Genomic DNA, 9480 nt, shown 5'->3' with positions numbered 1-9480 from the left:
TATATATATATATATATATATATATATATATATATATATATATATATATATATATATATATATATATATATATATATATACATATATATATATGTATACTGTATATATATATATACGTATATATAAGCAAACTACTGGATAGGTGCACTCAGAAAACAATAGAAATGCCTAGGTGCTGGAACATATATTAAAATCTATAGAGCAAAGAAATCCGCACTCATAGGTCTTTTGTGAAGAAAAAAATGGGTTTATTCAACGTTTCAGGCCCTTCCTGATGACGGCTCGAGTCTAAGAGCCGAAACGTTGAATAAATCCATTTTTTCTTCCCAAAAGACCTATGAGTGGGTTTTATGTCTTATAGAGAAGGCTCTTACAAGTTACTGCCACTCATTAGTTACCCAACACATTAGGGTGGAACTGGACTGTTGTCTTGACTATGAAACTTGATTTTCTAGTTAACTTAAAGGGATACTGTCATAGGAAAAAATACATTTTTCAAAATGAATCAGTTAATAGTGCTGCTCCAGCAGAATTCTGCACTGGAATCCATTTCTCAAAAGAGCAAACAGATTTTTTTATATTCAATTTTGAAATCTGACATGGGGCTAGACATATTGTCAATTTCCCAGCTGCCCCAAGTCATGTGACTTGTGCTCTGATAAACTTCAATCACTCTTTACTGCTGTACTGCAAATTGGAGTGATATCACCCCCTCCCTTTCACCCCCCCAGCAGCCTAACAACAGAACAATGGGAAGGTAACCAGTTAACAGCTCCCTAACACAAGATAACAGCTGCCTGGTAGATCTAAGAACAACACTCAATAGTAAAAACCCATGTCCCACTGAGACACATTCAGTTACATTGAGAAGGAAAAACAGCAGCCTGCCAGAAAGCATTTCTCTCCTAAAGTGCAGGCACAAGTCACATGACTGGGGGCAGCTGGGAAATTGACGAAATGTCTAGCCCCATGTCAGATTTCAAAATTGCATATAAAAAAATCTGTTTGCTCTTTTGAGAAACGGATTTCCGTGCAGAATTCTGCTGGAGTAGCGCTATTAACTGATGTGTTTTGGAAAAAAACATGTTTTCTGATGACAGGCGGAGAAACCCTAAAAATGAATATGGCTAGAAATGCCATATTTTACATACTGTTCTTATTGGCTCAGTGTAAAAAATCAGCATCTTATAGTTGTAATGATCTCCAAAGCCTCCAAAGTTGCCACAGGAGGTTCCCATCTTGGATCTTGTTAGGATTCCGCACAGAAGTTAGAGCGCTCACCTGTTACTCCATAAACCTTTTCAGATGTCTGGTGCTAAACAGCATATAAGGCCCCCTGCTAAGGGCCAGCACAATTGTATGTATAAAGTGATTTTTATTGGCTCATTGCAGACTTCAAAACATGGCAACATTTCGGGCCACCCAGGGCCCTTTATCAAGCCCATCTTGGATCTTGTTAGGATTGTCATTGGCACTGCACATGCTCAGTGGGCTCTGAGCAGCTGTTGAGAAGCTAAGCTTAGGGGTCGTCATTAGTGATGGGTGAATCTGTCCCGTTTTGCTTCGCCACAAAAACTGGCGAAAAATTAGCAAAACGCCAATTTTGATGCCTGTGACAATTCAAAGTTGACACCGGTGCCCACTAAAGTCAATGGGTGATAATTTATCGTTGGCGGCATCAAAATTGGCGCCGGCGTCGGAACCGTCAAAATGTTTTCTATGCTAGCGAATTTTCACGCCAAATTCACAAATTTATTCGCCGGCGCCGAAACGGGCAAATTTGCGCCTGACGAATAAATTTGCCCATCACTAGTCGTCAAAAATTATCAATATAATATATGTATCAATGTTATATAAGCTGATGTTACAGGTTTGCTGATTATTAAATTCTGATGCTAATTGCACTGGTTTCTGTGCTGCCATGTAGTAATTATCTGTATTAATTACTAATCAGCCTCATATTGTGACATTTCTATTCTATGTGTACTGTATATTGTGAGTGGCTCCCTAAGCTCAGTAAGTGACAGCAGCACAGAGCATGTGCAGAGAATCTAGTCTAGATTTTGGGTGAAAAAACTCAACTGCTATAAAATTCATTAGAATGTAAGGCTTGCAATGAGGAATCCCTTCAATGGACATAATCCTTTAAACCAGATTTTTTATTTATTGTTTACTTTCTAATTTTCTACACAATGAAAAAAATATTCAATATATTCAATATAGCAATATTCATTCTGAGCCGCCAACTACAAGTTACAAAATGAAAGTAAAGTTGTTATTGATGAAAGTCCTTGGGCACTTTGGTACCTGTGTTTGGAATTCGGCACTAATTGCTGTATGATTGTATTTGTGACGTTTTAGAGCCCATAAATGTTTTATATCACAGACATAATATGTGTAAATAAATTGCAGTGGCACAAGAAAGGCTGTAATCTAAACAAACTGATATTATAGACAATTAAGGGGGGCTATGTTCGACAGCCTCCCTTGTTATTCAGTATTTCTTATGCAGCTGCCCTATAACACCTGAGGGCATATTTATCAAGGGTCGAATTTCGAATTGAAAATCTTTGAAATTAGAATTGAAAAAGACCAACCAAAATTAAGTCAAAGTTTTTTGTTTTGGTCAAATAGGTCCGTTTTCAATCGAATAGGTCCGAATAGGTGAATTTCAATCGTACAAATCGAAGTAATAGCGCATTCTATCGAATTAGATTTGTGTTTCCCCCCAAAAAATGTTGATTTTTCAAAGTCCACCAATTAACTCCAAAAAGGTTCTAGGAGGTCCCCCGTAGGCTAAAACAGCAATTTGGCAGGTTTTAGATGGCGAATGGTCGAGGTCGAATTTTTAAAAGGACATTACATGATAAATTTTGGTATTCGAATTTTCACTCAAAATTCTAATTTTTTTCATTCAAAAATTAATCTGTCCCCTATTGTGTTCATCTTTCCTTTTCATGCTGTTGAGATACAGAAAGAATGAGATAGGGTAGTGCTAGAACTTCTTGGTACATATGTATTTGGCAACTGAAAATCTAAAAATAATACTTAACTGAATACAGCCCTGTTTCAGCAATACACCATAGTATACAGTATTAATACCAATAAATCATAACGTAGGGGATTGGTAAATAAGTTCCCCTTTTATTTTATAGTCCCCTAAGTTTTGGTCACTAAAGGGTTTCTTAGTTTATAGAAGAGATGAACTCCTTTTCCTGGGTTAAATCATACCCTATAGAGTATATATTGGAGGCCATAATGGTTCACTGGCTTTTTGTCTGGAACTCCCTAATAAGGGGATGGGAGCCACAGTACAACCCCAGCCAAATGCAGGATCCAGCTAGTGGTAAGTTATCTTATCTCCTGGTATAGGTCCCTCTAGCAGTTGCAGATCAGGGCTGTTTAGCTGAGTAGTTGGGGCTCCACCAAGGAGAATTAGAATGACCCAGCTGCATTATTTCCCAGAACAAAGAATCAGTGTGTAGGATTAGGGGGCTAGTTAGTTCCACTTGAGCTCCACTGCCAACAAATATTAAAGGAACAGTAACACCAACAAATGAAAGTGTTTTAAAGTAATGAAAGTATCATGTAGTGTTGCCCTGCAATGGTAGAACTGATCTGTTTGCTTCAGAAACACTACTATAGTTCATATATACAAGCTGCTGTGTAGCCATGGGGGCAGCCATTCAAGCACAGGATACACAGTAGATAACAGATAAGTACTACTATATTTTATATAAACAAGCTGCTGTGTAGCCATGGGGGCAGCCATTCAAGCACAGGATACACAGTAGATAACAGATAAGTACTACTACAGTTTAAAGAAACAAGCTGCTGTGTAGCCATGGGGGCAGCCATTCAAGCACAGGATACACAGTAGATAGCAGATAAGTACTACTATAGTTTATATAAACAAGCTGCTGTGTAGCCATGGTGGCAGCTATTCAAGCACAGAATACACAGTGGATAACAGATAAGTACTACTATAGTTTATATAAACAAGTTGCTGTGTAGCCATGGGGGCAGCCATTCAAGCACAGGATACACAGTAGATAACAGATAAGTACTACTATAGTTTATATAAACAAGCTGCTGTGTAGCCATGGGGGCAGCCATTCAAGCACAGGATACACAGTGGATAACAGATAAGTACTACTATAGTTTATATAAACAAGCTGCTGTGTAGCCATGGGGGCAGCCATTCAAGCACAGGATACACAGTAGTAGTGATGGGCGAATTTATTCGACGGGCATGAATTCGCCGCCAGGGAATAAATTCGCAAAACACCTGCGAAAATTCATCCGAAAAAATTTGCCGCCGTCAAAAAGAATGTTCACCGGCGTCGAAAACAGGCGCCGCCGTCAAAAAATCGCAGTTTCGCAAATTTTTCGGCAAAACGAAACGGCGCAAATTCGCCCATCACTACTTAGTAGATAACAGATAAGTATTACTATAGTTTATATAAACAAGCTGCTGTGTAGCCATGGCGGAAATTGAAAAATTGCTGTATGGCACAGGTTAAATAGTGGATAACAGTTAACACCATTATGTTCTACAGAGCTTATCTGCTGTGTAACCTGAGCCTTTTCTCCTTTGAATGGCTGTCCCTTTGCTATATTTATATAAACAAAAGTAGTGTTTCTAAAGCAAACACAGCAGTTTTACCAGTGGAGGGCAACACTACATTATAGTTTTATTACTATTACTTTCATTTTTTGATGTTACTGTTCCTTTAACTGTTTGAATGACACCACCAAATGCCATAGTAAAACAGTGAACTGGCAGTAGGCAGTTTTAAGTCAATAAAAAACTTAATACAAAATAAACAATGTACTCCTGGTTCTTACCCAGGAACATGGTCATTAACTTATTTAGTTGTTATTCATTTTATGTTGTACATTTCTTTTAAACTACCAAGAGCTTGTTCCTTTGTTATTGTTAACCATTCTTCGGGGATTTCTGCTGGATTTGCTTGGTAGAGTTTTGCAAAGTCATAATTGAATTGCGCAAGGACGAACTTCCAATAAAGTGAAAATGTTATGCTTCTCTCTGGCAGTATGATCCACTGGGGATAGACAGTTCTATAATCTCTATATGGATGCCATTTTCCTTCTGTGTCTGGATTCCTGAATTTGCCATTAGATAGGATAGCAGTGGAACATATTGTCTTAGAAAGAGCATTATCTGAAAATGTGTATTCAGCTAAACCCTTGGGCCGGTGAGCAGATGCAAAGTGTTCTTGATGGGCATCTCCTCCAGCTTCACAAGGGACATTACAAAATGGGCACTTCTTCCCACATCCAATTACTTTCTTGAATAATTCAATATGAGGTTTTACCAAAAGTTGAGAAAGTAAAACTTCAATGCTTAGTGACTTCATTTCTAATCTGATTTGTTCTTGCATTTCGGCGAGAAGAACATCAATGTTGTGTGAAAACAGCCTGATATCAGCTGTGTTTTGAAAAATTATGACTTTCACGGCATTCTTTGAAATCACCAAGTGTTTGTTTAGAATTGTACGAAACATTTCGAAAAATTCTGTGATACTTTGACTCATTTGCACATTTTTGTCTCTGAGAGCTGACTGTATTTTATTAATGATGGATGAAAGAATTTTTTTAACCAACTGATCCAACCGCTTAGAATTTTTATATTTCTTTTCAATGTACTTCATGATCCACTTTTTCACATATGACTCGTAGTGGACTATATATTCTGAATATTGCTCAAATCTGTTTGTTTCAAGCAGTTCTTTCAGGAGACTGAAATGGAAATGATTCTGGCTGTTGAACCTGATGGTTAAAGAATTGTTCAGAATGTCATCCATTATTTCTTTACCGAGTTGATTGAAAATGTAGTTACAGATCGACGGCTTGAGGCATTGTTGACAGAAAGCTTGAGCTCTGACTTTAGATTCATCTTTCTGATGTAATTTATCCTTAAATATTGAGAAATATTGAGGCTTTAGCCTGTTCATGAGAAGTTTGGGGTCATTATTCATTCCAAAGTCATCATGCATCTTCTGAAACTGAGGGGCTGCTCTTCCTAAAATGTGTAACTTCAGATCAACCTCAAACAACACATTGGGGTAAAGCTTTCTTACTTCCTCATCGTTCAGTTTGTAATTAATCATGTTTAGCAGCTCCTGGCAGTATGTTTCATTGTAATCCTCTCCTGTGTTAATGATATCTGTCACGTAGCTTTGACAATTGTATTCTAATGACTTTGCAATATTACTTAGCTTCTTATAGCAGCCCTTGTTGATTTTTTCAATGACTCCTTTTGGCGAGTACCAAGGAATGGTAACATAGCTCTTATTCATCTCAAAAAGATTCTGTCCATAATCTTTTAGGGATTTTATACTCTGAAGTTTCTCCTGAACAGCGCCATCTTTGTTTTTCATTTCCTTTGTAAGTTGCTCTAAAATTTCGAAGTCAACTCTTTGTTTCTTTAAGCGACCCACCTGTAACTCTGACAAAATTTGATCCCACATGGACTCAAACTCTTTCTTTAATTCTGAGTCACTCAAGTCATGTAATTTTAAGTTTTGGCTTTTCATATGAAGGTTGACTTTCTCTTCAAGAAATTTCTGGCAACACTCCTGAATTTTTTGAACTTCCTGCTTCCCACTATGAATTCGAACAGCTTCCCAACACTTGTTGGATATAATAATTTCCAGGTTCTTTCTGAGACATTTGACATAGCTCAAGAAGTCTGCTCTGTATCTTTCTGCAAGGTACATTCTATTATTTCCTGTCTCTAAAAAATATTTCAACTGTTCTGTCATGTGGGCCTCTTGTCTGTCCAATAGCTTACTTGTTTCATTATTTAGAATTTCTGCCATGATGGATTCTAGTTTACTTTGTGGTTGGTTTTTTATCACATTTTCTTGTTCTGTTACCCATGAATAAACCCTTTTGCGGAAATTCCATTCTAATTCTGAATATTTCGTAGACAATTGCTCATAGGCTTCAGCAACTAGGATATTTCTGAAATTGAAAATTAATGTCTCATATTTCACAGCTTTCCACAAACTTTGTATCCATTCAATGAAAGAGTCAATATTCTGAGGAGGTGGGCACCCGCTTTCTTTCATTAATTCAATCAAGCTTTTTTTCAGCTTGAAAATATTTTCACTATACCCAGAGTTTATTGGGGCCATTGGCGGGACACCATGCCAAAGCCCGGGGATGTACCAGCTGTGCTTGTCAGGATGATAAGTAATAATATCAGTAAAATTCAAAGACAGATTTATTTTCTCCATTTTTGCTGCAATGCATGTCATGTCATTTAATTCATTTAAAAGTTTGTTCCTAGTTATTCTGTTATTCAGAAAAGCAGACACATCATTCACATTCTGATGCACAAGGAAGCAGTTGCGTTTCCTTCCAACTTCTTTCATTCTAAGAAATGCATGGACTACTATCTGCAAAATGTCTTTCATTTCTGTGATGTTTTCCATGGCCAGGTTAACTATGGTTATATCACTCAATCCAACTACTAGAGTTGCCAGCTCATTGTCATGTTCATAGCTGTCCTCTAAAGAAGCCATTTCGGGAGCCTTTAAACCTTCAGTGTCAATCACCAGAATAAACTCACAACCCAGTTTTTTTTGCAAGTTTTCTTTCACTTTTATCAAAGTAATGAAGGCTCCTCGTGTGCAACGTCCACTGGCCACAGGGAACTGCAAGCCAAACATGGTGTTCAGAAGAGTGGACTTGCCTGTGCTCTGCACTCCCAGCACTGTGATCACTCTCATTCTGCATCTTCCCTCTGTCTTTTTGTTTAGCTCTTTTAGAACATCTGTTATCCATTTTAGAGGGATGTTGGAGGCATCTCCATCTATCAGTTCTAATGGGAAGCCATCCAACAAGAGATCAGCTGCTACTCCTGGTAGTTTACTGAACTGCCTTTCATTTGATTTTATTTGGTTTCCATCAACCATGCAACATTCTGCTTCATAGTACTGGCCCAACTCACGGAGAAAGTGATCAACCCCTAAAGAGCTGTCAGACATTTTATAGTATAATTGATTCAATTCATCTGGATTTTTTGACAATTCATTGAACTTCTCGTTGTGTTCAGCCTGTAATACTGACAGACTATTTCTTGTTATTATCTCCAAGTAAAACTTCATCCATCTTATAAAATATTCCCTTTCCACTGTGTTCATTATCATTAAACAGTTCATATAGTTTCTTATGCTACGAGGTAGCTCACATTGGTATTGTGTCCTGTGTAGATCAAAACATTTTCTTAACAGTCCCCTTTTATAAGTATTAATGTTAGTGCTTCCTTGGTTCTTCATTCTACACAACTCTTTTTCTATTTTGGATAAATCTTTCCACAGATTTCCCTGGAGATACATTGCTTTTCCCTTAAATTCTGATACGTTTTTTATTTCACTTGTGATTGAAATGGCTTTTGTTTTGGCTTTCTGACAGTCCAGAGAATTCTCATCTACTTGGATGCCATGTTTAGAGACTGCAGTAGCCAAATCTTGAATGCTTACAGGAGTCTCATAAAATTTAACAAATATTTGCCGTATTTGCCTGACTAATTCTGTTACATTTCTAATACTGGTTTTCAAAAAGTGAACTTTAGGTTCCTCAGACATTTTCTTCACTATCTCTATTGTTTTCTTATTTGCCTGCTTGTCTTCACTGCTTATGTCAATAATAAAATAGTAATGTGTTTTGTCATCTTTACATGACAAAAGTGATTCATATTCCTTCTCAGATAGATTTTTTGTCAATATAAACACAGCTGATGAAACATTTGTTAAAAATGCAAATTGTCTCCAGTTATTCTTCAAGTCTCCTCGTAAATTGGTGACTGCCATATTCAATATATTCAATATAGCAATATTCATTCTGAGCCGCCAACTACAAGTTACAAAATGAAAGTAAAGTTGTTATTGATGAAAGTCCTTGGGCACTTTGGTACCTGTGTTTGGAATTCGGCACTAATTGCTGTATGATTGTATTTGTGACGTTTTAGAGCCCATAAATGTTTTATATCACAGACATAATATGTGTAAATAAATTGCAGTGGCACAAGAAAGGCTGTAATCTAAACAAACTGATATTATAGACAATTAAGGGGGGCTATGTTCGACAGCCTCCCTTGTTATTCAGTATTTCTTATGCAGCTGCCCTATAACACCTGAGGGCATATTTATCAAGGGTCGAATTTCGAATTGAAAATCTTTGAAATTAGAATTGAAAAAGACCAACCAAAATTAAGTCAAAGTTTTTTGTTTTGGTCAAATAGGTCCGTTTTCAATCGAATAGGTCCGAATAGGTGAATTTCAATCGTACAAATCGAAGTAATAGCGCATTCTATCGAATTAGATTTGTGTTTCCCCCCAAAAAATGTTGATTTTTCAAAGTCCACCAATTAACTCCAAAAAGGTTCTAGGAGGTCCCCCGTAGGCTAAAACAGCAATTTGGCAGGTTTTAGATGGCGAATGGTCGAGG

The 9480-nt window shown here is 37.2% G+C and overlaps 1 protein-coding gene across 1 annotated transcript; it reads right to left on the bottom strand.

Annotated features, from left to right (window-relative positions):
• Positions 1-4679: 4679 nt before the first annotated feature.
• Positions 4680-9240, bottom strand: LOC121399003 (interferon-induced very large GTPase 1-like). The gene has a single exon (XM_041578747.1). The coding sequence runs from the start codon at positions 8871-8873 to the stop codon at positions 4884-4886; it is 3990 nt and encodes a 1329-aa protein (XP_041434681.1). The 5' UTR covers positions 8874-9240; the 3' UTR covers positions 4680-4883.
• Between the last annotated feature and the right edge of the window lie 240 nt (positions 9241-9480).

The sequence above is a fragment of the Xenopus laevis genome, chromosome 9_10S, assembly GCF_017654675.1.
Source record: "Xenopus laevis strain J_2021 chromosome 9_10S, Xenopus_laevis_v10.1, whole genome shotgun sequence".
Lineage (NCBI taxonomy): Eukaryota > Metazoa > Chordata > Amphibia > Anura > Pipidae > Xenopus > Xenopus laevis.
This window is presented reverse-complemented; position numbering and strand designations above follow the sequence as displayed.